Source organism: Pelobates fuscus, chromosome 1 (assembly GCF_036172605.1).
Source record: "Pelobates fuscus isolate aPelFus1 chromosome 1, aPelFus1.pri, whole genome shotgun sequence".
Lineage (NCBI taxonomy): Eukaryota > Metazoa > Chordata > Amphibia > Anura > Pelobatidae > Pelobates > Pelobates fuscus.
The window spans coordinates 419,802,579-419,829,229 of NC_086317.1; the positions used below are offsets into that span (position 1 = coordinate 419,802,579).

Consider the following 26,651-nt stretch of genomic DNA (forward strand, 5'->3'; position numbering starts at 1 on the left):
TTCCTGCTCATTTCTGTTCCATTCTGCTCCTTCTCCTACTTTACCTTTGTGCTACTTCTGCCCCTTCCAGATCTTGCTGTCCCTTTTTTGCTCCTTGCTTCCCTTTCCAGATCCTTGCTGGACCTTTCTGCTCCTTCTACCACTTTACCTTTGTGCTCCTTCTGATTCTTTCTGCTCCTTTACCTTTGTGCTCATTCTGTCCCTTCCTGACCATTGCTGACTCTTTCTCCTCCTTGCAGACCCTTCCTGCTCCTTGCAGACCCTTCCTGCTCCTTGCTGCACCTTCCTGCTCCTTGCAGACCCTTCCTGCTCCTTGTTGACTCTTTCTGCTCCTTGCTGCCCCTTCCTGCAACTTGCAGACTTGTTCTGCTCCTTGCAGATCCTTCCTGCTCCTTGTTGACTCTTCCTGCTCCTTGCAGACCCTTCCTGCTCATTTCTGTTCCTTTCTGCTCGTTCTCCTACTCATCCTTCCTGCTCCTTGCTGACCCTTCCTGTACGCTGCCCCCATGCCTCACTTACCTGATTTGTAGGCTGCCCCCCATGCCTTACTTACCTGATCTGTATGCTGCCCCATCCCTCACTTCCCTGATCTGTAGGCTGTCTCCCCATCCCTCACTTATCTGATCTGTAGGCTGCCCCCCCCATGCCTCACTTACCTGATCTGTAGGCTGCCCCCTAATGCCTCACTTGCCTGATCTGTAGGCTGCCCCCATCCCTCACTTACATGATCTGTAAGCTGCCCCCCATGCCTTACTTACCTAATCTGTAGGCTGCCCCCCCCTCATGCCTCACTTACCTAATCTGTAGGCTGCCCCTATATCCCTCACTTACCTGATCTGTAGGCTGCCCCCCTCAATGCCTCACTTGCCTGATCTGTAGGCTTCCTCCCCATCCCTCAGTTACATGATCTGTAGGCTGTTCCCATCCATGCCTTACTTACCTGATCTGTAGGCTGCCCCCCATGCCTCTTTTCCTAATCTTTAGGCTGCCCCCCATCCCTCACTTACCTGATTTGTAGGCTAACCCCCACCCCCCCAATGCCTCACTTGCCTGATCTGTAGGCTGACCCCCCCCCATCCCTCAGTTACATGATCTGTAGGCTGTCCACCCCCCATGCCTTACTTACCTGATCTGTATGCTGCCCCCATCCCTCACTTATCTGACCTGTAGGCTGCCCCCCATGCCTCACTTCCCTGACCTACAGGATAATTAAAATCCTTAAAAAAATCTACTTTAAAAGGTACAGATCTATTCTAAAAAAAAAAATTGCTGTGATCCGCCATCAATGCTCCTCATAGAAACATATGCTTCTCTATGAGAATTACTCACTTCTTCATTGTTCAGAGTGCAGGAAGCAGTAAGCCCCCATGGCTGTCCACTTGAGGTGGATTTATAAAAGTGCTAATTTCTTTTACATTTTTACTAAACATAAAATATTGCAGTTAAATCTAAACTATGCAGTTCACGCATAATGGACTTCAACAAGCTGAAGAATTTTAGGGGCCTGAAGCGTCACTTTAACTTTAAGAACACAGCCCTAATGTGATAGAAGTGATGACTGAAAAAGGAAATAATAAAACAGGGCTTCTTGGTAGACATGCGTATGGTGTGAAAAAGTGTCACTGCATACTGCACTTTTTTAAGAATACATGAGAAAAGGCATCAAGAATAGGCTAAGAGGGTGTCTCAGATGCAAGAGCTGATATAGGAATGCAGGGTAAGCGTTACCACCCATTTGCATTATGAGATGGACAGTAAGGATATATCAGCACCTAGTGAGTAAGCTATCCAGTTTACTTGCCGAAAGGCAACAGGTTGAGCAAAGTAGCTGCTTAAAAAATACAGTAGGTTGTCACTGTGAGATAACTTTTACCTAAAATTGATAGGCAAAGGTTAAAATATACATGCTAAACATCAGGTAACAATGAAACTTAAACCGCTAGGGCCATAATATGGAAACATGGTGCTGTTTAATAGAGGATCCTCAGCTAAAGGGCCCATGAAGTAGGCTGAGAGACATTGGGTAAGGACAGTCACCCTATACCCAAAGTGGGCACTAGCTGCCTGAGTATGCTGTGTCGATTAACGTTATAGTCCTAATAGAGCCATTGCAAGTTTTCTTCTTGTCTTGGACTCTCATCATGATTGCCTGGGCCTCCAAGCTCGAGGGGCTCCACACCATGGTCCTCTCCTGGTTTGTGTCCCCACAGGACCTGCTCCGGGTGAATGGCAGTCTGTATCCTGAGACAGTTAGCAGCGAGCCCGCATAGGACGTCCCCTGGGTTTCTTATACTCCATGGACGCCATCTGGAGCAGTCTTGCAGGAAGATGTCCCCGGATATAGGGCAAAAGCTCGACTTCGAACCGCCGCATGCTTTACTCAGAACACTTCAGGAACAGGAGTGAGGGTATGCTCAGCATCAGCTGGCATCTGCTTTTGAGGGGGACATTCCGTCTGTCCGGTCATGCTTGGAATACGGAAACCAGGTGCTCGTGTTCCCACTGGTAAGTTGCTTCTCAGCCTTGCCTGTGGTCTGTAGGGGTAGCTGTATTTCTCACTGCCTTGCTGCTAAACTGGACCAGAATCTCTCAAATATGTGGTCCAGCACTGCTAGTGATGCTGCCACCCACGAGGCTGTGTTTCTGGTGCCGTTCTCTGCCATCTTGGTGGCCATGTGGTCTGACTGAGTGGTTACTGGAGGCTACAACTGTGATTGTGAGTGGTAGCAATAGGTGGACTCCTGGGACCGGGATGACCTCCACTGGTCCAAAGGGGGGGAGTAGATCGGTCAGATGCAATCAGCTGGAAAGAGCATCATGAGAGTGGCCGTCTCTCTGACGCCAGCCCTGCTAGTAGGCCACGGAATTTACAACTTGGGCAATCTAAGTGAGGGAAGCCCCAAGATTAGTATCGCTCAATACACCAGTGCACCCACTAATCAATAAAAGCAGTTTTGCCGATTGATCTGCTGCCTGCCTGTAATAATTTGATTAATAGCTCTGCCAAGCTCAGGAGCTCATGCAGCACACATTCAGTCTGGTTGGCAGTCAGGCCAGAAATCAGACAAAATAAAATATTTTGCAGAAAGGATTAATCTCGACCAATTGTGGATTTGGCTCGGTAGCATTTCGGTAATGAAGAACTGATTCAGGAAATGAATCAGATTAACCAAAAGGGTGTGAAATGCGCTAATCTGTGTACTGCTAAATATATTTATAGTATAAATATTATATTTATATTTTGCAGTACACAGATAGGAGCATTTTGCTGCCATAGTGGGGAATACAGATTTGTTTTTGTTTTTCCAGATTTTCCTTTTTTTTCCTCTTTATTGGTCACTTCTCAATTCTTAATGCATGGATAAAAGAAACATTTAGTGACTGTCCTCTAGCCATCAATAATTTTTTCCCCATCAATCATCTATTTTTTTGCTGCCAGGCAAATTGGCTATATTTTGGTTTGGAGCTCGGGAATTCAAATGATCACCCGGTTAGCCCAAATTCAAAAGAATTGACGTTGGGAACAAAACAAATCTACAATGTCAAAATTAAGAAGATTGCCCTAAATTACTAAGTTTCTACTATTGAATTATGTGTTGCAGATACAGCAGCACTTGTTTAGCTCAAACCCAGTTATGGGAAGTATTGGAAAAGCAGTCGAAATATATAATAGAATAATATTTTTCCATGCATACATACTGCAAACCAGCCCTGCTTGTGGTTGGCAGTGGGCTTACAGATGAGGACGTGGAGTGTGATCATGAAAACATTGTTAGATTATTTTAAGCAGCAAATATGCACAGACACGACAGAAAGAACCCACAGCGTCAAAATCGTTATTTACCTGATCATGGCAAAAAGTAACACTGAACCTATTCAAGTATGCTGGGCAAGAAGTTGACTTATTGCTGATTATTATTCTTACTTTTGAGACATGTGTCGGTTCCTAACCTGTATATCGATAGAGAAATCAAGCATTGAAATAAATTGTTTGCATATCACGGCCAATCAGATCGAGTAATCTCAGATTAGTGAAGCTCAGTTCACAAATAAACAATTAAGATTATTTGCAATTAACAGCTAGTTTAAGAATATCAATTCTTCCCCAAGTAGCACACAAGCCAAAGTCAAAGCTGAACCAGGAGGTCTCACAAGTATCAGAACAATGTACAATGAAGGGCTATGGATATCCTGCATATCAAGGTGTTCTGCTACATCGAATGGGATACACACATGACAGTTTGATACACCAGCTAGACTTCCTAAACCACAAACGCCATTTAGAGGTGAATGCTTTACTATAATGACACCAAGGGAGTTGAAAGGCTTGATCACTGACAGCAGACAATATTGAAAACCACAAAACAGATTATATCTTTAACAAAATAACCATCATGTTTATTTCACATTTATTCAAGACTTTAGAGGTGTTATTACTATTTGTTATTACTATTTTAATTGTTCGTTGGTTAGCAATAAAAATGTGAAACGTTTTAGAATTATTATGTAAAGTATTGACAACTTGCTCTTCCTCTTTTAGTACATTACTTTATACATACCTCCCATCAGTCTTTGATTATTACTACATTATAAAAATTGGGCCACTGCCCAATCCTGCCACCTTAGATTGTTCACTAGTGTCTCACTTCTTACCCAAACAGAAATCAGAACATTCACCTTGTGTGAGACAGCCCTGCATATAGGAAAGTGAGACACACTATATCGATACTCTCTCATTTTGGTGTGACTGCTACTTTTTCAGGTTGGAAGTATCTCACATGCATTGTCACTGATATAACCCAAATTGGCCTTTGCCACCCACCGCCACATTCCTGCTTCCCAATGTTATATTTCCGACTTCCTGTTTTACTTCTCACCTGGATGATGTTTTCAATTTCGAAAGTGTCTATTGTTATACATGAAAAAATGAGTTTGATGTGTAAATCTAGCATTTCTGATTTTATTTATTTGCGTTCTTTATTATGCCACAATCCAACATTTGACATAACTTACACAGGATATGAAATTCACAATATAGCATTCACATATCACAGAGGGGTGATGGGGAAATCATTAATTTAAAAATCACTTTGTATTTTTACTAATGATGTCCTTCGCAAAGGCATCCTGTACTCCTGTATTAGAGTTATGATCCTATCCCTTATGAAAGGAAGAGGATTTTATGAAGCTTGTACATATGTAATAGTATTGCTCAGTTGGCGCATCACCTCATCATTGTATTTAATAAAATTCATAATCACCAATTGGCTGGCTAGATGATTATGGATATACCGCTTTCTTCTCATTGTAGGATAAATTATCTTGACGTCCTTCTGTTCTAGTCCATTTTAGTTTTGAAACAGCTTGCTCGACCACTTTGATAAGTCTCAGCCGTAACATTATTTTGAGGTGGTACAAAAAAACTCATAGATTTGCACCTTGATCAGTAGTAGAAGAGTCAGTAGCTGCAGTCGTCTTGGGGACAGCTCTCTGATCATTTGGCATAACTTACACAAGATATTCAATTCACAATATAGTGTTCACATACCTCAACTGTCACAGCAATGAGATCCCACAGTAGAGGGAACACTAGAGAACTTCTACTGGTCCATGCACATGAGCAATCCAGACCCGAAAGACCATCACCTCTGACTCAATCAAATCTACCTTCTGGTAAAATATAAGCAGTAAGGATTATGTGTGCACATATCATTCTAGCATACATGTAGTATGGCTCTCCAGACAATCCTTTTGCACCCTACTACAGTGCTGACCTTTTATTTTATTTTTTATTTTTTTTAACAAACCTTACCATGGTATAGAATTTTTTGGAGTAGTGTTACTGTATTGCTGCTAATTAGTTGAGACTTTAGAAAAGTAGGAGGATGCTATCAAATGTTTTATTTTCCAAATGACCGTAGCTTAAAATCAGCAACATTGCATGTGTGTGTAAATATGATACTCTGTTGATGTTGCATTAGGAGAGTGCTGTGAATTGGCACCTATTGTTGAAAAGAATTTCTACACATCCAGTGAGAATAGCCTTAGTGCCTGCCTGAGCTTGTTTGAGTGTCTTATTTCAGTGTGTTGTTCATAACATACAATGCCTGACAGTGTGACTGTGTTGTACTTTTTTCCGTATCACAGTTTGTGTGTTAATGAACCATGTGTAACTCTGTGTACATACAGGTCTAATTGGTGGCATACTTAGTGTATAGAAAATGATACATTAGCATATTTTATAGCTGACACCCCACTGTATTTTGAAGACAACTGGTAATAATTGCAGCCTCTCCCTCCAGCTTCTTGGCACACCCAGATTGAAAGCTCCCGCTCAGGATAGACAGAGATATTCTGCGCATTCTTTTGGAAGCAAGGTTTTTCCAGAAGTCACAAACTTTTACAAAACCGGCAAAATGGCAAGTTACTCTCAGTCATCTGACTATGATGAGGCTCCATGGCAATCAGATAGTTTCAAGGGAAGAAAAAGCCCTCTCACTAGCACCCCTACGTCAAGATGTTACACTAAAGAAGAAGTTAGTTATACAAATGGCTCCTACTCTGAAATCTTAGAAGAGACCTTTACATCAAAAGTAAAGATTACAACGGAGAGTTCATCAGCACTACAGTTGGAAGACGCAGAGAACAAACTGAGTAACACACTCTCTTCCTATGTTGATAAGGTGAGCATTGGGGGAAGTGGGAGTGATGATTTCATCCTTGAGTCTTTGCACGAACATAAGGACGAAATGCAGGAAGCACGGAGAAAGCGAAGTGCACACATAAACAAGACAAAATATAGGAGGCTTATGCAAAGCATAATGCTACAATCAGGCTTTGTCAGCCAGGGAGAATCAGCTAGATGACTGATAATTATAGGAATTCACAGATGCTTGATCTTCTTGGGCCCTTGATGGACTGGATAGAACTACTGTAATAAGTATGTGTTTACTGCTTACATAAATAGCTATTACCTCGTATCACTCACTTCAGTGTTTCCCAAACTAGTACTCAAACCCACCATCAGTCCACGTTTTGTCAGCATCTCCATTGGGATAAAACAGGGAAATACATAAATCCTGGATTGTTGGTGGGCCATGAGGACTGGTATAGGAGCCACTAACTCACTTGACTAATGTTATACACAACTTGAAAATTGATGCAGGGTAGTGATGGCTAAAACTGCATATTTTTATAAACTACATTTTCCAAAATGCTCAGACTTTAAAGGACCACTATAGGCATCCAGACCACTTCGGCTCAATGAAGTGGTCTGGGTGCCAGGTTCATCTAGGGTTAACCCTGCCTGCTGTAAACATAGCAGTTTCAGAGAAACTGCTATGTTTACATATGGGTTAATTGAGCCTCTAGTGGCTGTCTCATTGACAGCTGCTAGAGGCGCTTCCGCGCTTCTCACTGTGATTTTCACAGTGAGAAGACACCAGCGTCCATAGGAAAGCATTGAGAATGCTTTCCTTTGGACTGACTGAATGCGTGCACAGCTCTTGCCGCGCATGTGCATTCAGCCGATGACATCCGAAGGGATTGAACTTAGATAAAATAGAGGATTGAATTTAATATGTATAGAACTATAAATGGTAGAAGGCTGCTTTAAAATAAGTTGTGTAATGCTTGAAAACATTTAGATTACAATGTGTTTTTTAGTGCTGTATTAAGGATATTGAGTATATGATAACACTTATTTTGCAAAATTAGACGTAACTTGATGGAATGAAAATATCTGTTTCTTTTTAAAAAGATCCTTATGTAATTTTATTTACATGGCAAAATATTGAACAAAATAAAATGAAATGTATCCAAAATAGTTGTGAAATGTATCCTGTATAAACATGGAATTAATTGGATCAACACTGTGGACCACTGACTTCTAAGAGTTAGCAGTGACTTGCAGCATCACCCTGGTGGTTTGAAAGGATAAGTTGAAGTGACAAGTAAAAGATAAAGGAGACAGGGATGATATCATGTGCACCAAGAATAGGAGTTGAAATCTTATTATTCACAATTTTCACATAGAAAAATAACATGCTGCGCATCTTACATTGTACTTTTTATAGTAAGGATCATGTGTCATTAAAACTCATAGTTGGGTCCACAGAAATGATTCAATTAATATTAAAATCAGCTAGAACCAATTAATTTTAAAATCAGAACAGGGACATATGGTTGTAACATATTCATTCTCACCTTGCGGTATTCAATCCATGCGTCTGTGTACCTGACTCCTGCAACATCTTGATGGATGCCGGCCGCTGCGGATCCATGCCAAATTATAGCCCCATGTCTGCCCACATTGATGACGACATTGGCGTGCGTGTGAGACACGCATGCACGTTCTGGGGTCAAAGGCCGATTTCGGCCAGTCAGATTTGTAAAGGGCTTATTTAAATGCAAATTAACTTTTCCTCATTGCCCTGTCGTGGTTTCCCTTAGTGGTTGTCCGAGAGTGTGTTCCTGAGCATTTATTTCTGGTTATTGACTTTGGCTTCGTTTTGACTTCACTGTATTTTGGTATCAGTGACTTCTGGCTTTCCCTTATCGTTGTGTCTCATTTTGTTGTCCCCGACCTCGACAAATATTCTGACTATTCTTTGGTATGTTAGGTCCGGCCATTCTAAGGTTGGGTAAGACGTTACCTTTTAGTCCTAGGTGTGATACAGTTCTATGTGCTGGATCAACTAGTAATCCTGACAATGGTGCCCATTGCTGGCCCTATTCAACCTGCTTGACATCAAACGACCATCTGTTTAAATGAGAAAATCAGATTTAGACTAATTGTGGTCACACTTTTAAACTGCAAAGATATAGCTTTAGAACTAAAATTAAATGATAGTTCTTACAATGCTGAAAAACGCACTCTAAACAGAATAACAGTTATAGCTCAGGGCAATGTTATGTGCACTGTTATGTAGAGTCTCTGCATCAATCCCACAGTCTTATGCCAAAATACTTAAAAGTGTTTTGATAAGAAAAACATAACTCTCTGTGGAACCAAGAGACCAACCCCTATTCAGCCAAATTGATCATGCAGAATTAATTATTCTGTCTTATCAATTAATTCTTTCATCTTCGTCCAAGCTAGATGGAAACTATTGGCTGAGAAATTGACTTTTATAATGTTAAGTGTAAGTGCAGTATCATTGTAACTGAATAGCGGGATGTCTCTGGGTGCAATTAAAGTAGTACTGTCACCATCTGGGGGGGAGGGGGAACAGGTAAAGGTGAGATGTACTTATCCAAACCTGTCCCTTGTGTGCGTAACCATCTTGAACTGGTGAGTCCTCTTCAGAGACGACGCCACTACTGTACTCTCCCACTTTATTGAGGTCTATAGAGGATCCCGTGAGCTTGGGAGCTTGGCCACTGGTAACGGCTATCAGAATTAAAACTTAGACTCCCACCTGAGTCTAAGAAAAGTAAGGCAGAGGGGAAATGCAAAGATAAAAAGTCCGTTCAGTATATGTCTTGACAATGTTGGAATATCAGTGAAATACACACATCAAATACTAATTTTTTGGGGGAGTGACAGTGTTTCTTTAAGAGCTCCGTTTTAAACTGTGCAACATAAAACAGTACTGGACAGTATTCAGCAGCTCTATACTACATGTGAGCACTACAGTGGGCTATAGCATTTATTTTGCTTACCGTATCACTTCAACAAATGTGAAATAGACTATATATCCTTTACTTTCTCTATTATAGATTAGATATTTGGAGAAACAGCGAGAAATTTTAGATGAACGCTGGACCATGCTGCAGGATGTAAAGGACTCCCAAATTGATCTGGAACCTATTTACTTATCATACATCAGCCGCCTTCTAGGGCAGGTGAATCGTGTGGCACAGAAGAACCACCAAACACAGACCAACTTGCTGGACATGATGGATTCCATAAGTGACGTCAAGGATAGGTTGGTTGGGTTGCTATGGATACATTTTATAAATGTTAATGATTGTTATAATCATGAAGAATGATATTACAAAGAGCATTAAAAGCTGCATTGGACTAACATTGAACAAAAGGACGCCAAAGATCACATGGCAGCACTTGGGTACATTTGTCCTGGCCTGTCTGAGATTAGTGGGAATTACATTGCAAGGCAGCTGCCACTATAAATTAAATCCTTCTCCCATTACTGATATATTGGAAGAGGACTTTAGAACCAGGGACACTGGGATTCTCTCTCCCAAGTGCTTCTCTCCCAGCATGTCATTAACCCCTTAAGGACCAAACTTCTGGAATAAAAGGGATTCATGACATGTCACACATGTCATGTGTCCTTAAGTGGTTAAAGGGATAATGTTACAATTAAAGATAGCAGCCATAAATAGCAGTTACTGCCTGGGAATTTACCTTCCACCAGACACGGGGATATGTATAACTTGGTGCTGCCCTAAAATTAAAGGCGTTCGAAAACTGGTTCTTTTTTTAGAAGTAACATTAGCATAACATTAACTCCAAGTATTCTTAAATTATTTTACCTTAATTTCATGTTTGTTTGTGTCTTGTGTTTATTATGATAACCAGAACTCCTTGATGGAATTTTCCCATAACACAAGTTCCATAGGTATATAAACATATATATAGTGGGGTAAGGATTTCCTAATGTTAAAGGGATTATCTAGTGCCAGGGAAACAAACCCTTTTTAATGGCACTAAAGAACCCTGTGGTGCCACCCTCCCACCCTATCATCCCATGTCACTGAGGGGGTTAAAACCCCTTCAGTCACTTACCTGAATCCAGCGCTAATGTCCCTCGGCGCTGGGTCAGGCTCTGCCCATACTCCTCCCCTGCCGACGTCAGCTGGCGCAGGAGATCAAATACAAATGCGCGGCAATGACCGCATTAAGATTTCCCTATAGGAAAGCATTATTCAATGCTTTCCTATGGGGATTCCGGTGACACTGGAAGTCCTCATGCATAGCCTGAGGACGTCCAGCATCGTTAAGATGACCAAAAGTCGTCTAAGCACCCCTTGTAGACAGCCACTAGAGGAGGACTTAACCATGCAAGGTTATTATTGCAGTTTCTCAGAAACTGCAATAATTACCACTGTAGGGTTAATGGACATGGGACATTGCACTCAGACCACTTCAATGAGCTGAAGTGGTCTTGATGCCTACAGTGTCCCTTTAAGTAAAACCATATCACACTCTGATTGAAAGAGGTGGGGGTTACATTGTTCTGTCTTCACAGTCTCTTTCCAGAAACATCAGCAGAGGGAATGCGGCTGCCTCAGAGCATAACTCCAACAAGCATCAGAGATTAGGGTTGCTGCACTGTAGTGTCAGTCATACCATGCACAATGTGATGTCACCCACCATGCAGTACATTATTACCATAGCCTATTTTAAAAAAGGGTTGTTATTATAGACTAAGTTAATATTTAGAATGCTATCGATAATTTTTTAATTGCATAATATGTACTTTTTTTTCCCCTAATCTGTTATTTGTGGAGGATATGTATAGGATACCATAAAAAAAAGGTTGCAAGAGAATATTGAAAATGGACAACAGCTCAAGTAGCTTGCCCTATGGTGGGTCTCTGCTCAGATCTCAAGCTCCCAAATGCAGGCCAGTTCTCTCTCCCCAGATGACTGCTTTGGCCTTGTTAGGCCTCGTCAATGAGGTTTAGCCAATATCCCTCTAGGCAACGTGAGCAAGAGATCCACATCTGGATTACCCTTTATATTTAGGGAGAGCAAAAAACAGGATGCAAGAGAATACTAAGAGAGACCAACAGCTCAAGTAGCTTGCCCTTCGGTGGGCTCCAGCTCAGATCTCAAGCTAGTTTTAACTCATCTTGTGCCATTACAAAGAGAACCGAACCTAGGCTATTTGCATATGACTGATCCCACCCAAAAGGGCGGTCCTGTTCTGAAATGCAGGGCGGCTCATCTTGCACGAGAGATCATTTTGGCTTTCTTAGGCCTTGTCAGTTAGGTGTTGCCAATATCCCTCTAGGCACCACGAGCAAGTGGTTCATGTCTAGATTACCCTATAAACAACAAGGACAGCAACAAAGCAGAGTGGAAGAGATTACTGAGAACGGATAACAGCTCAAGTAGCTTGCCCTTCGGTGCGTCCCTGCTCAGATCTCAAGCTACTTTTAGCTTCTCTTCTGCAATTCCATATTGGACTGATCCCACCCAAAAGGGTGGTCCAGATCCAAAATGCAGGTCAGCTCTCTCTGCACAAGAGATGCAGCAATGCCAGATGATCATGTAAGACTTGTAGGCCTTGTCAGCCAATTTCGCTTTAGGCACAATGAGCAAGGGGTCCACATCTGGATTACCCTTTAAACTTAGGGAGAGCAAAAACAGAGTGCAAGAGAATACTGAGAACAGACAACAGCTCAAGTAGCTTGCCCTTTGATGGGTCGTGTATTGAAGTGCACTAAGTGTAGGTCTGCTTAGTGTGCCTTGTACAGAAGCAAAATGATAAGTAAAATCAATCCAATATAGTAATCTGAGTATCTCATGCCTGTGTAGTAGTTATACTTACCAAAGTCTGTAGCATTTAATTAGGAATATCTACCTATGCATCTAGGTCTGGTGATTTGGACTGTTAACAGAAATCTTTGGGCCACTTACAAATCAAGCGCACAATTATAAACATATACAAAGCTACATACTGCCAGACAAACACACATATACATACTACCAGTCACACACAAAACGATACACATTGCCAGACACACATATATGTACACACTCAGATGCACGTTCACAGATACACACTGCCAGACATAAAATACACAGAGATATATACTCCCATATACACACACTCAGATACAAACTGCCAGGCAAACATACAAAGCTTTACTCTCCCAGACACACACACTCTCAGCAGGGCATTTGGCAGCTGGGGTGGATCCTTTATTTAACACCCCCCTCCCCATCCCCCAACTTTAAAATGTAAAAAAACATATGCGAATATATTTAATGTATTTAGCACTGAACAGTGTTTGTTTGAACGTAATCATGTTTTTGTATGGAGTATGTGTGAGTGCCTGTAGAGGTGTGTTTATAGGTAGTGTTGGTATTTGAATGCAGGTGTTCATTTGTGTGTAGTGTTGGTTTTTAATATGGTGGTGTGTTTGTCTGTAATGTTGACATTTAAATACAGCAGTGTATTTTCGTGTAATGTTGGGAAAACGCTGAGATGTATGCACATATACACCCACTGACACACATGCAGATACATAGACACACATGTGCACACTGACAGACAGATACACATACACACATGCAGATACACAGATAAACAGCTACACACACTGACACACATACAGGCACACATACAGATACACAGGGACACACTGACACACATGCAGCAACACAGACACACAATACCTAAACACAGATACAAACACTGACACACAAACAGATACACAGGCACACAGATACATACTCTGACACTCCTACAGATACACATATGCAGATACACAGACATGCATAGAGATACATAGACACACAGGTACAGACATAGACAAACAGATACAAACACACATACAGATACATGGATACACAGATTCAAACACTGACAAACATACACATACACAGATACACAAACAGACACAAACACTGACCCACATACAGATACACATACAGATAGACATAAACAGACACACAGGTACAGACATATACGCATACAGATACACAGACACATACAGATAGACATATACAGACACACAGGTACAGACATATACACATAAAGATACAGAGACACATACAAATAGACATACATACAGATACATGTAAACAGACACATGTACAGATTACAGGCACAAATACAGATACACAGATCCAGAAACACAGATACCCATATAGACACACATACAGATACACGGATACACGGATACACAGATACAAACACTGACAAACATACAAATACACAGATACACAAACAGTCACAAACACTGACCCACATACAGATACACAGACACATACAGATATACATATAAAGACACACAGGTACAAACATATACACATACAGATACACAGACACATACAAATAGATATATACAGACACACATGTACAGACATAGACACATATACCGATACATGTAAACAGACACATGTACAGATTACAGACAAAAATACAGATACACAGATACAGAAACACAGATACCCATAAAGACACACATACAGATACACAGACACACATATACACACATACACACAAATACATATATACAGGCACACAGATACTCACACTGTCACACATACAGATACACAGGTATAATTGTGTGTGTATAGTGGTTGCAGTGCGTGTATAAAGGCAGACTAACTTGTCGGGCCCATTACAGCAGACAAAATGCCGCCCCTGTCAAAGTGCACCTTGGGCAACACAATAATGAGTGGCACCCAAGGTGGATTGCCCCCACCCCCTCTTAGTACACCACTGACTCTCAGGAACCCATGCACATGATGCAGGTTGGTGGCTTTCTTGGTTTCTAGTGATCAGCTTTATCTTACAGTTCAAGGCATCCTTCTCTGCTGTCTAAAACCCTTTGAACTAAGTTGCAGCTTTCAGTTCATTGTGACTAGGTAAAAAATATCTATTGGCCAACGGAACCAAATAACAATATACAGCACCCTAAACAGGCACTAGAGCTTGGCTGTGCCTTTGCGGAGGTACTTCCTATACCTCCTAATGGTGGTCCTGCCAGTGATGCTAACTTTCAGCTCTGCTCCTGTTATGGACATTATTATCTGAAACTATAGCCACATTGATTTTGCGGGAGACTTTACACAAGTCAATTTGTGCTTGTACTTGTTCTAATTCTTTATAGACAACTAGGCCACCCCCTGTTTAGTTATAAATCACTTTAAAAAGTTACTTTATTTCAACTCTAGAACAGTCTCCTCAGTACAGTAATAAATTATTATGTTTTTTCTCCAATTCGGTGCTACCTAAAGAAAAGCAGGGGCACAATACGGTCCATTCCCAGCCATCTGTCAGTTTGAGAGCCACTAGAGGCATGGTAAACCCTGTAATATATTTCCTATGCTATCTAAGCCTAAATTGTCCAAATTTTTGATTAATAATTCTTAATTGATTTAAATAGTTTTTCATCTTTGCCTACGTGTTGTAAATAACTTGTTATTGAAGAAAGTAGTAGTTGATCTGATTTTTTTTTGTTACCATACATTAGCTTCAAGTGCTGAATTCTCTCCAAGCTTGTTAAATTCCATTGCTATTATTCAGTAGGTAATGTCATAGCTTAATTTGCCTATAAATCTAATTTTAAAACTGGGGAGTAGACATGTTAATTAAATTTAATGTTCGTTACATTAATTTCCCTTTGAATTGTGCAGAACAATTTTACTATAATTACTAGATTTGGCTACAGCTGACATCAATAGAAAACCTCAGCAAAGTTAATTCAACGTAGTCTGATGTCTTAATATTAGTTTTTTTCTATTTGAAAAACTGTGGCTCTTAAGATAAAATTTGAAACAGTAACAAATCTAATACAAAGTTGTTAATCTGCTGTAAATGTAAATTTAAATAGAATTCAACTACCTACTAATATGTTCTATAATCTATCTATACTATAGCATTCTATTTTTGTATAGTTCATTCTCAAATATTTGCAGCAACATGAATTTGGAGTGTTTCAAACACTATCCTACATCTGTTAGTCAACTAAAAGTCCCCTGACATTTTGACAGCTATTTGCTCAATTTTCAAATTGAAGTCTTCACAAGTGTTGTAGTCTGAGTCAAGTCTGAGGTCCGGAATTTGGCTATACAACCTTTTATTGCGTATAATCTGCTGGCAGGCTACCAACATCATAACATTCAATCTAATACCGTCTCAATCACATACACTGCACAGTTGTTGTCTTGTAATACTGATGCTGGAGGTTTTGAAGAATTAGAAACGTGTTTTTGATTCAGATGTTGCAGACTAGAGTTTGAAATTAACTTTGAACTCATTTTGATTCCCTAACAATTCACATTTAGAGAGTGGTTTACTTACTAGGCTGAGAGTGACTGGAGTGTTTGATGCTTGATGGGAAAACCCAGGAATAGCTTGAAGGACCACTATAGTGCCAGGAAAACAAACTAGTAGTTAATAGGTCCCCCCCACCCCCTCCCCCCACCCTCATGGCCCCCCTCCCGCCGGGCTGAAGTGGGAGGAAGGGGTTAAACGCTTACCTTTCTCCAGCGCCAGGCTCCCTCGGCGCTAGGGACTCTCCTCCTCCTTCAGAAGTCATCGGCTGAATGCACATGCGCGGCAAGAGCCGCGTGCGCATTCAGTTAGTCCATAGGAAAGCATGCTCAATGCTTTCCTATGGACGGCAGCATCTTCTCACTGTGAGAATCACAGTGAGAAGCGCGGAAGCGCCTCTAGCGGCTGTCAGTGAGACAGCCACTAGAGGCTCGATTAACCCATATTTAAACATAGCAGTTTCCTTGAAACTGCTATGTTTACAGCAGGCAGGGTTAACCCTAGAGGGACCTGGCACCCAGACCACATCATTGATCTGAAGGGGTCTGGGTGCCTGTAGTGGTCCTTTAACATATGCATAGCCGCCTTTTTCTTCATATGCTTAACAAACCCACCCAAAAAACCACAAACACTCAGACAGTTTTATTTGGGAAAATTATCACAGCTTTAATAATAATATAAATAATACTTACATTACTTTAAAGTCATTGTCCACATATTAACATAACATATCAACCCCAACTCCTTTAACAATCATACCCCAGACAATGACCCACATCACAATAAGTAAAACCACATTATGACATATAATTAACATATAAACATAACCATTGCCACTGAGGGTATGTTTTCCAGCTTTCTTTCATGTAGGGGCATACCGAGATACACCCTACACACACCAGGTTCGGAGCTACCAACGAGCTCGAACATACCAATACCCTTCCAACCTAACTGTTCTTAGCGAACTAAACTATTTTACATCAGGACAACCAACCTACACCCCAACTTATCTATCCATCCCTCGCCGCTGTGACCAAATGAGAGCAAACAACAATTAAGGGAGAGAGGGTGGGACAAAACAGGTGAGGATTAATTAAGATGGCCCATGATCTAAAATGGCCACTACATATACTCCTCCAGCAAAATCCCACCTCTAGTTATACTAGCCAGTGCCTCCCACTACACCCCTCATATGCCTGTCTCCTAGAAATGACAAGGCCCATTTTCCTTAGCTGTGTTGCTCCATGGGCTACAGTATGTAGGTCCAGCAAGGCTGGTGATTGTGGGATGGCCATCCCTGTGACCGCCATGCCCATATTCCTCAGGCAGCTGTGGGACGTCGACTATAAATTGTGCATACTGCTTTTCCCTGAAATACATGCTGCTACTCCTGATGCTATCACAGCACAGGATCACAATGACAATCAGTTACAGTGGTCCCAAGGCATGATTAACAGCTGATCCCCAGCTTCTGCAGTGTTTTCCGGGATCACTTGTGCACAACAAGAAAATTTGGTGACTAAACCAATTTTTCCATCAATATATTTTATTTCAGTTCAGCAGAATTTCCACCATATGGCAATTTAGCCCAACAGAACTTCAGTTCGAAACACCGATTTGGGAAATGAATCGGACAAACCAAACGTGAGCAAGAATGATAGGTGCATTTTCCTGCCATTTGGTCACATATGAAGTGATAAAAAGTAATCAATAGAGGGAAAAATAGGAGGAGCAGTAAAAAAAAAATGTATATTTATATATTAACACACAAAATGGGCGGTAGCAATGACTATAGTACACATCAGCCACTATACATAGAATAAAAACAAAAAAAGAGTTTCCTACATTAACAATTCACCTTGCTTTTTGAGCCAAAAAGGAAAATCTCTAATGGGACAGAGAGGGGTATATTTCTGAACTATTATACACCTATTAACCCTTAAAAGGGAACGCATGGGGATGATGGCAGCTCTGTAACGGCTATATAATTCAAAAGCAAATACAAACATGCAAAATTAAGCCCTGTGACAAAATTCCCACAACTGCTAGGCGACAGCAATAATTATAGTACACATTAGCCCCAATATATAGCACAAACACTATTAAAGAAACCACTTTTTATGGATGATTTGCACTTTGGAATGTAACGAATCTCCAAGTTTAGAAGCGAGCAAAGAGGAATGTCAAAATCAGGGCACATCTCTAATCTGATCTATAAATTGCCCTCAAACAAGACAAATATATACATTTGGAATATTGCTGTACTCAGCAACAGTAGCAGAATACAAAGCATTGTCTTTACAGAAGTGGCACATATATGATCTGTCAAATTAACCCTGAAAATGTTTAGGAAAATCACAAACAAATTAACTATACCTAGCAGTTTTGGCTGGGTTGGTGACAAAATGGTGAAATGAAAACTGGCAAAATACTGGTAGCTATGTATATTCTTTTGTGTAGCGATTTTGATTCGGTGACTGCTATGAAAGGGATAATATAAGTGCATGGAATTAGTGGTGTATTTAGGTTTTGTGCTGCCCTAGGCAGGACGGTGCTCGGGCACCCCTCCTAATTTACATTTTCCCCATCCCTTCCTGTCAAGGCCGCACTTTGACAGACGCTCACTCACTGACAGACGCACACTCACTGACAGACGCACACACTCACTGACAGATGCACACACTCACTGATAGATGCATACACTCATTGACAGGCACACACTCTCATATACACTGACAAACAATGACATACACACACTTACTGATTTGACACACTGATCGACAGACATACACTTATTCGGACACACACTCACTGACAGACTCACTGACAGATGCACACTCTCACTGACAGACGCAAGCACTGACTGACAGGCAGACTCACGCACTGACTGACAGACAGACGCACACACTGACTGACCGACATATACACACTGACACACACTCACTCAAATTCACTGACACACACATTCACTGAAACACACACACACACCGACACACACACTTACACATATTCACTGAAACACACACACACTCACATTCACTGACACACACATTCACTGACACACACTCACTCACATTCACTAACACAAACTCAGTCATTCACTGACACACACATTTCCCCACACTCACAATTATTATTATTATTATTTTTTTAAATTTAAATCAACCCAGCCTCCCTACATTTGAGATAGCTGGGTGAATTTCTCACCTGGGGTCCAGTGGGGCTGCTAGGCAGTAAGGTGGATGGATGTGCAGTTTTCAGCGAGGGAGCACTTTCCCCTGAGCGCTCTACTCAGCTCCCTTGCGCGACCTGCAGAGTGATGCCGGGAGCTGGAATATGACGTCATATTCCGGTTCCCGGCATTACTGTGGGTCGCACAAGGGAGCTGAGCAGAGAGCTCAGGGTAACTCCCTCGCCGCCCGCCCGAGAAACAACTGCCTGCTGCCCCGGGGGAGCCCAAAGGTGGCCAGCCGGCCTGTTCTTGGGCTCCCATAAAACGAGACAAACAAGATATTTGCCTGGGCATTTGGGGGCAGCGTTTTATTTTGCCGCCCCCTGGAAATTGCTGCCAAAGGCAAATGCCTTGTTTGCCTCGCGGTAGACACATTCCTGCATGGAATACAAAACGATTTGCATTAACCAAAATGGCATGAAAATTGGCCAGTCAGTGTACTGCAAAATATATAGACAATGTTAATATAATATTATAGATATATTTTGCAGTACACACCGATAGGCATATTTTTTAGAGGGCAACAAGAGGAGAAGTAGTAACAAAATGTATATTTATATATTATATATTTATTAAATACTTTGCTGCAGAGGGATATAGATAAACTGGGGAACAGGGCACTCAAATGGCAGGTGAAATTTAATGTTGAAAAATGCAAAGTTATGCACTTGGGCATAAAAAATGCACAAGCAACGTAAACCCTTAATGGAAGCAAATTAGGAATTGTTATAGACAACAAACTATGCAACAATGTGCAATGTCAATCAGCAGTGGCTAAGGACAGTAAAGTATTGTCATGCATGATAAAGGGCATTCATTCTTAGGATGATAATATCATTTTGCCTCTTTATATTTCACTGGTAAGACCACATATTGAATATGCTGTGCAATTTTGGGCACCTGTTCTAAAGAAGGATATTATGGCACTAGAAAAAGTGCATATGCGGGCTACAAAATGAATAAAAAGAATGGAACACATGAGCTATGAAGAAAGGTTAACAAATATGAACCTCTTTAGTATAGAAAAACATCACCTGAGGTGGGATATGATAACATTATACAAATATACTTGGGGCCAATACACACCATTGTGTGGAAATTTATTCACATACCGGACTTTACATAGGATATGAGGTCATGCGTTTAGACTGGAAGAAAGAAGATTTCGTCTAAGGCAAAGGAAAGGTTTTTTACTGTAAGAACAATAAGAATGTGAAATTCTTTGCCTAAAGAACTGGTTTTATCAGAGTCCATATAGATGTTAAAACAGCAACTAGATGCATACTTGCAAAAACAGAATATTCAAGGATATAATATTTCAATGTAGGGTAATAGCTGCTTGATCCAAGGATAAATCTGACTGCCATTCTGGAGTCAAGAAGGATTTTTTTTCCTAGGTTGTTGCAAAATTGGAAGTGCTTCAAACTGAGTTTTTTGCCTTCTTTTGGATCAACAACAAAAACCAAATGTGAGGAAAGCTGAACTTGATGGACTCAGGTCTCTTTTCAGCTATTTAACTATATAAATATATAATTATACATTTTAGTTTTAACTGCTTCTCCAATTTTTCACTCTAACAAATGTGTACAGCAAAATATAATTAAAAAAAAATAAACACTAAATTGGCAACCTATTTTTCAGTTAGCAATCAGCTTATGCGTACATCTCACAAGTGAAACTTTTGCTTTAAACATAAGTCTAAATTAAAAACAAACACGTATAATTGAAAAAAAAAATGCAGCCGTGGTGTGTCAATTAGATATTTTTGAGTACTGTTAGATTTTCAAGACACATATTTGAAGGAAACAACCAGGATATTTTTCATGTTTCAATAAAGAACCTAAATAAAATTCACACCGATAATAGATGATCATGTTTATTTTTGTTGCTTCATCTTCTAACTCTCCCTACGTTATTATCTATGTAACAAATAAACATTGTTCCAGAGCAGCACAGCTCTATGTGACAATAACTCTTTGTGCTAACTGCAGACTGTTGTCTAAGTCTTCTGGGTATCGAGGTTTGATAGGAATCTTCCTGTTGTGGTTAAAGAATAAATTTCAGTTATCATCATTATTAATTTATTATGGATTTTGTTTTACAGCCAGCTATTTTTTAAGGGGGAATCTGCAATATAAAACAGTCACAAACATGTTAGTATATGGGAAACAACGCACAAAATGTAACATGCCGTACACATAGATACTTACTAGCATATTCGTACTGAGCAAAAAAAGATGTCATATTAGGATTAAAAATCAATAAATAAGAAATAATATAATAAATTACTTTAGTGCCCTTCTCAACCCAAACCATTATATCTAATCTAATCTCACTCAAGCTCAGATTAGAGTCCATTTGTAAAAAAAAAAAAAAATAGGCATTGGTTTAATATTATTTAAAAAAGCTTTTCAAACAATGTCATATTTTTAAATAAATGTTTAAAGGGATTTTTCCAAAATATTAAAAATATCAAAATATATTTTATATATTTTGTGTTTATATATATATATATGTATATATCAAAAACATAGGAAATATGCAACAAAACGTTAATGTTTTTCATTATATTAAACAATTATTTCACTATTATGCAATATTTTTTATATATTTTTATATAATACTTTTTTTACATGATATATTTTTACATTATAATATTTAGCAAAGCCAGTTATACAGAGATGCGGTGAGCCTCTTCATGTGTAACTTATAGCATTTCTACACCTACAAAACTCCAGCACTTACATTCACTCTGAATCATATTTTGTTTAATGATTAAATTGACAAATTGCCACGGACAGCAATACCAGTAGCCAGAGAGCTATAATTTTCATATGATGCACCAGGTATGTGTTCATTCACCTGCTTTGCCAGTTCTGGGCTGAACAAGCTATATATTTATATATATTAATTAGTATATAATTATATCCAGATTTCTCCCAAACTGTTTCAATGCGTATTGACTCTATAATCTGAATTGTATTGGTGGTATTCCAAAACAGAGACACCAAATTACTGGGAGGAGACCCATAATTTAATCTAGATAATACAATCCTGTTTGTGTTTTGCTACAGTATTACTAAGGTTGGTTTAAATGTCATCACTATAATAAGGGAATTTTAAAAGGAGCTGTCATCACTCGCTTTAGTTTGTATCACACCTTAGAGTTAGAACATGGTTAGTAACAATCGCCCCTATGCATTTGCATTCCAAACGCTATGCTTAATTTACCATTTCACAATGCATTACAAAGCATTTTTCCAGTTACCTGTAAATATAACTTTAATTACAATGTGTTTAATAGTAGAAAACACCACAGTGGGTGCATATTTTGTTTTAGTACTGTGTGTGGATTTTTTTTAGCAGCACACACTGGTAAATAGTTTTCAAGTGCATTCATAAAACTGTACAGCATGTTTGCCTCTTACATATATTTATATTAAAGTGGTACTCTGCATTAATAAAGTTTTATGAATGTTTAAAGAAATACTATAGTGTAGGAATACAATTGTGTATTCCTCACACTATAGGTCTGAAAGCGCCATTTAGGTTGCCGGCCCACCCTTACCCTCATTACCTGCGGATCTCCTCGTGGTTGGCCCTGCCGCCACTCCTCCTCCTTGGCTGAGATCATCAGATTTGATGATTTCAGCCAATGCAATGCTTTCACATAGTAAAGCATTGGGACTGGGAGGCTTTTGTGCATGAATGGCAAAATGCTATGCTGGCCAATCAGCATCTCCTCATAGAGATGCTTTGAATCAATGACTCTCTATTAGGAATGTTCAGCGGCCTACATGCAGAGCGTGGGGACGCTGAAGGTCCGTGCTGCGCAATTTGCAGCACTGACACAGGAAGCACCTCTAGTGACCATCTGAGTGATGGCCACTAGCAGGGCCGGACTGGGAACTAAAAGCAGCCCTGGAAAAAAATTCTATACCAGCCCAATAATGCGTCGCGCCAACATAGTGTGCTGATATAGAGGGTGAAAAAATAACTTAAAATTGAAAACTATTACTCCAGCGAAAGAACGCATATAGGGCTTCCAAATAAACAAAAGAGCGCCTTTATTTTAAGCAGACATTCATTTGCATGTAATCAATGTTTCTGTACAACTAATTTGGCCTATTAAGGACAATTTAGTACTGGGATTGAAATGGTGAATGTATGCGGTTGCACAACTGAAAAGAAAAATGAAGTTATCTTGCTCATTTTGAAGTCCTATGGGTACGCTCTTCACTTTGAATATGTTATTGTGCATGAGTATGCAACTAGCAACAAGACTTGGCCAATACGTGCTCTTTACAAATATGTATGTATTAATGACATTTATGTGTGTATTATGTATATTAATATATTATAGGCATAATTATATATGTTGCTAATACACACATCAATATACATGCATATATATATATGTGTGTTTTACTGTCAGGATCACATCAATTACGTCTATTACGTTTACCTCGTTTAGTGTATCGTCTCCAATTGTCTCCTTTTTGTCTCTTACAGCGACCCTTGTCCTGTGTTTCTTTTACTTCATCCCAGTCCCTGTGTGTTTCTTTTTACCCTTCTCCAGCCTCTGTATGTCTCTTTCCCCCAGCCCCTTTGTCTCTTTCTCCCTTTCCAAATCTCATCTGTGTGTCTCTTTCTAACTCCAGACTCTGTGTGCCTCTTTCTTTTCTCCCAGCCACTCTGTGTCTCTTTTTCCCCCAGTCCAGTGTTTCCTCCCACAAATCTTGTGTTACTTTGTTCCCCTTCACTTCTGTATGTCTTTGTTCCCCCAACAAACCTTCTGTGTCTTTCTCCCCTCTCCTCCATGTGTCTGTCTTCCCCCTCTCCTCCCTGTGTCTCTCTTCCCCCATCTCCACCCGTGTCTCTCTCTCTTGCCCCCTTCCCCTGTCTCTATTACCCCTCTGTCTCTTTGCCCCCTTCCCCTGTCTCTATTACCCCTCTGTCTCTTTTTACCCCCTTCCCTAGTGTCTCTCTATTACCCCTCTGTCTCTGTGTCCCCCCCCTTGCCCTGTGTCTCTCTATTACTCTTTGTCCCCCCATCTCCTGTAACTCTCTATTACCCCTCTCTTTGTCCCCCCATATCCTGTCTCTCTCTATTACCCCTCTCTTTGTCCCCCATTCCCCTGTGTCTCTCCATTAGCCCTCTCTTTGTCCCCCTTCACTTGTCTCTCCATTACCCCTCTCTTTGTCCCCCTTCCCCTGTCTCTCCATTACCCCTCTTTGTCCCCCTTCCCTGTCTCTCCATTACCCCTCTCTTTGTCCCCCTTACCATGTCTCTCCACTACCCCTCTCTTTGTCCCCCTTCCCTGTCTCTCCATTACCCCTCTCTTTGTCCCCCTTACCATGTCTCTCCATTACCCCTCTCTTTGTCCCCCTTACCATGTCTCTCCATTACCCCTCTCTTTGTCCCCCTTCCCCTGTCTCTCCATTACCCCTCTCTTCGTCCCCCTTACCATGTCTCTCCATTACCCCTCTCTTTGTCCCCCTTACCATGTCTCTACATTACCCCTCTCTTTGTCCCCCTTAACATGTCTCTCCATTACCCCTCTCTTTGTCCCCCTTACCATGTCTCTCCATTACCCCTCTCTTTGTCCCCCTTCCCCTGTCTCTCCATTACCCCTCTCTTCGTCCCCCTTACCATGTCTCTCCATTACCCCTCTCTTTGTCCCCCTTACCATGTCTCTACATTACCCCTCTCTTTGTCCCCCTTAACATGTCTCTCCATTACCCCTCTCTTTGTCCCCCTTACCATGTCTCTCCATTACCCCTCTCTTAGTCCCCCTTACCATGTCTCTCCATTACCCCTCTCTCAGGGACCTGGCCACTAGAGGTATCACTAAACAGTAATGTTTCTCTGAAAAGGCAGTTTTTTAATTAAAAAGCCTGCAGGGACACACAGTAGACATCAGAACAACCATATTATGGTTGTCCTTTTAATGCTCCTTTTGTTTAAGCAAAAGGTGCCGCCTGGCACTGGAGTTTCCCTTTAACTCCTAAATGGCAGAGAATTGAGAAGTCAAACTTCAGAGGCATGGTCTATACATCAAAATTGATTAATTAATTTAAAGTTGTTTTGGTGACTATAGTGTCCCTTTAACTAATTTAGTCACATATTTTGTACTGTGTCCTCTTAATAGATATGAAGATGAGGTATGCCTCCGTACAGACGTGGAATATTCCTTTGTGGATCTAAAAAAAGTAAGTAAAGTAAAGTAAGTAATATATATATATATTCAAAACAAAAACGAAAACAGAAGATTTCCAAGACACATATTTGAAGGAAACAACTGAAAATACCAGGATATTTTTCATGTTTAAATAAAGAACCCAAATATCCTTTAATGTTAAAACATACCTACAAACACAGGCTCCCTAGCGTGGCCAGTCAAATGCTTCTCAAATACAAGCATTTAATTGGATCATTCTCAACAGTGTGGGGGAGGGAATGTGAGTAGATGGTCATGACTGGATACTATTTAAAAATATATATATAAAAGAAAACTATCTTTACAACATAGGGAGGCGGGGAGGATTGGGAGGGACTGAAAGGAGGGGGGAGGGGGCAGGGAAGAGCAAACTACCTCTTGCAGGCAATCTGCCTGCAACGGGAGAATCTGACCATGTCTGTTGCCAGCATTCACTGCATGCTGATGACAGACACGAACTGTGCTCAGAATAGACATTGGCAGATTGGAACAGTTTAGTCACACCTCCCTGCATGTGACTTGCACAGCCTCCCTAAATACTTCCAGAAAAAGAACATAAATATTCTAAAGGTTCCTTTATGGCACACTCTGTGACTTAAATTTAGAATTACACATTTAGCATTTCTAATCTCCTGTTTTATTAATTGCATTCTAGACCCAGCAGGAGCCACCTGTTTGTTACATTTACAGAGCAAGAGATAAAAATTTAAAAAGCAAGTTAACATCTGATCGAGCATGAAACCCTTTTTATCGTGCAGGCTGTGTGAGTCACAAGCAGGGGGCGTGTGGTTAGGACTGCATACAGATAAATAAAAGTGATATAACTGCTAAATGGCAGAGAATTAAGCAGTGAGACTGCAGTGGCATGATTTATACACAAACTGCTTTATTAGCCTAACGTTGTTTAGATGTCTATAGTGTCCCTTCAAGATTTATAATACACTGCGAGACAAGCTGCAAGCACAAACGGCGTGATCAACATGGTGGAGACGGCATACAACAAAATTCATCTGGAGGAGAAGTCCGGCATATTACTTCGGCTTGATAGTCTCTTCGAAGCATTTTGGCAGAAACAACAGCACATATACTTCCTACCTGACATACAAGCTCACCCACAGAGATTGACTGTGCAACTAACCCGGGGCCCTTGTGACCAAGGCCCTATAGCAGCCCACCTCAGGTGTCGTAGACCGCACTGCCAACGCCAGGGAAAAG

General features: G+C 40.6%; 1 protein-coding gene across 1 annotated transcript in view; it reads left to right on the plus strand.

Annotated features, from left to right (window-relative positions):
- Positions 1-6,314: 6,314 nt before the first annotated feature.
- The window catches only part of LOC134570604 (keratin, type II cytoskeletal 80-like), a 50,801-nt gene continuing 30,464 nt past the window's right edge, over positions 6,315-26,651 (plus strand). Inside the window, exons 1-3 of the mRNA XM_063428536.1 lie at positions 6,315-6,683; positions 9,721-9,929; positions 25,368-25,428. Coding sequence (XP_063284606.1) covers positions 6,417-6,683; positions 9,721-9,929; positions 25,368-25,428 — 537 coding nt within the window. The 5' untranslated portion in view covers positions 6,315-6,416. The remainder of the gene's footprint in view (positions 6,684-9,720; positions 9,930-25,367; positions 25,429-26,651) is intronic.